We start from the raw sequence: 2,061 nt of genomic DNA, 5'->3' as shown, positions 1-2,061 counted from the left end.
ATTTACTTCTCACGGCCTCAAAAACGAAAAATTATCCATACCTAACAGGCCCCTAAGATGGCTTTGTTGCGATCTGCGCGCGTATATAAATTTTCTCTACTCGAACTGCTGTGCGTATTGCTGTTATTGCTGTTGGTGTGGCCATGGAAATGGATGACTCTCTATCCCTCTCAATTCTCGATGCCTCTCGTCGTCGATAGTTGCAGGGGTCAAAGGATTTTCATGTACCATCTTCCCACAGAATTTAACGCAGATATCTTGAAACAGTGTAAATTCGGGCTCGCCCGCTGGTGGAACCTCTGCCCGCGCGCCGCAAACAATGGCTTCGGGCCGCCGTATAATAGCTCCCTGGGGGACGGCTGGTTCGACACGGATACTTACATGTTGGAGATCATATTTCATGAGAGGATGAAACAATACAGTTGCCTTACCCCAGACCCTGCCATGGCCGATGCCGTGTTTGTGCCCTACTACGCTGGCCTCGACGCTCTCAGATATCTGTATCCACAACCCGACAGAGTGCCCGAGTCGTCGCACGGTGTGCGGATCATGTCGTGGCTGAGAAAGAGAGACGAGTGGAATCGAAGCAGAGGTAGAGATCATTTCATGGTGATGGGTCGCACGGCCTGGGACTTCGGTGCTGGCAAGGGCTGGGGAACTCGTTTGCTGGAGGTCCCTGGGGTTCCTAACATGACGTTGCTGACGATCGAAAGGCGCCCGTGGCAGGCCAACGAACAGGCCATCCCGTATCCAACTTCGTTTCACCCGTCGTCTGCTCGGCAAATCGAGGAATGGAAGAGCCGCGTGCGGGCATCGACGCGGACTCGGCTTTTCGCGTTTGTCGGGTCAGTCCGCCCCTATGCCGGCGACGGCGGCTTCCGCAACTTGCTCATGCGTCTCTGTGCCCGGTCGCCAGGTAGCTGCCGTCTGGTGGACTGCGTGGCGGCGCGCTGCAGCCATGAGGCTGAGCCGGTCATACAGGCGTTCATGGAATCGGTCTTCTGCCTGCAGCCCCGCGGCGACACACAGACGCGGCGGTCGACATTCGATGCCATCATAGCGGGGTGCATTCCGGTGTTCTTCCACAACGACTCGGCGTATACACAGTACACGTGGCATCTTCCCTCAGACGGGGAGAAGAGCAACGAGGGGTACTCTGTGTTTATCCCGCAGGACGACGTGGTGGCCAATATGTCGATCGTGGAGCGAGTGCTTAGGCGTTTCAGGCGTGAGCAGGTGCGAGAGATGCAGGAGAACGTGATGAGTTTGATTTCGCATGTCATTTACACGATGAAGTCGACCACGAGCGATGCAAAGGCGGCGGGATCGGTCCGAGATGCGTTCGACATCACCGTGGAGAGGGTGGTGGAGTCGATTTCTCAACAGCAGAAGCGGGCCAAATATGAGGCAGAGACTAACACTGTAGGATTCGAAGCCGAGGTTGATGATGATGCTGATACTGATACGGATTAAAGTTCGTGCAACGGTAAAAGAAAATGATAAATTTGGGGGTAAAAAGTGATAAATTTGGCTAGCGGTTTGAGACGCAATTTAGTTGACCGTGGGCAGAGGAGATTTAAGTGTTAAAGTAAAATGTGGGCAGAGGAGATTTAAGTTGTAAAGTTGGTTAATGTTAAAGTTAAATATTAAATTGGTGTATGATATTTTTTTGATGATTAACTTCATGAGTATATAAAAGCATATATATTTTACTTTTTGGTTTTGAACTTGTGATTTTTAGTAAGAAATACATATTCTTAATTATTAAACTTACTCTGACTGTAAAAACACTCAAAAATCTATAAAATAAATAAATAAATCTGACTTATAATAATCCCATCTATATAATCTAAAATATCAAAATCTATTATTACCACCAAAATATAGATACCTAACAACCATTGAAACTATTTGGTTAAAACTATATTGATTGAAACTATTTTGTCAAAACTATATTGAAAAGAAAATGAAATGGAAAATCAATAATAAATCATTAAACATTATTTTAAATTAAATTGTAAATGTAGAAAAAACAATTACAATGAAAAATTATTAAATAAG

The 2,061-nt window shown here is 46.4% G+C and overlaps 1 protein-coding gene across 1 annotated transcript; it reads left to right on the top strand.

Annotated features, from left to right (window-relative positions):
- Positions 1 to 57: 57 nt before the first annotated feature.
- LOC149159626 (putative xyloglucan galactosyltransferase GT11) lies at positions 58 to 1,593 on the top strand. The gene has a single exon (XM_089434367.1). The coding sequence runs from the start codon at positions 58 to 60 to the stop codon at positions 1,471 to 1,473; it is 1,416 nt and encodes a 471-aa protein (XP_089290493.1). The 3' UTR covers positions 1,474 to 1,593.
- The last annotated feature ends 468 nt before the right edge of the window (positions 1,594 to 2,061 follow it).

Source organism: Pinus tabuliformis, chromosome 5_2 (genome assembly GCF_031772625.1).
Source record: "Pinus tabuliformis cultivar Carrire ecotype Pingquan chromosome 5_2, CPIR1, whole genome shotgun sequence".
Classification (NCBI taxonomy): domain Eukaryota; kingdom Viridiplantae; phylum Streptophyta; class Pinopsida; order Pinales; family Pinaceae; genus Pinus; species Pinus tabuliformis.
The sequence above is the reverse complement of the archived record's forward strand: the minus strand, read 5'-3'. Positions and strand labels throughout refer to the sequence as shown.

Coding starts and splice junctions, on each gene's coding strand:
- LOC149159626 (XM_089434367.1), top strand. CDS start 58: ATGGCTTTGTTGCGATCTGCGCGCGTATATAAATTTTCTCTACTCGAA.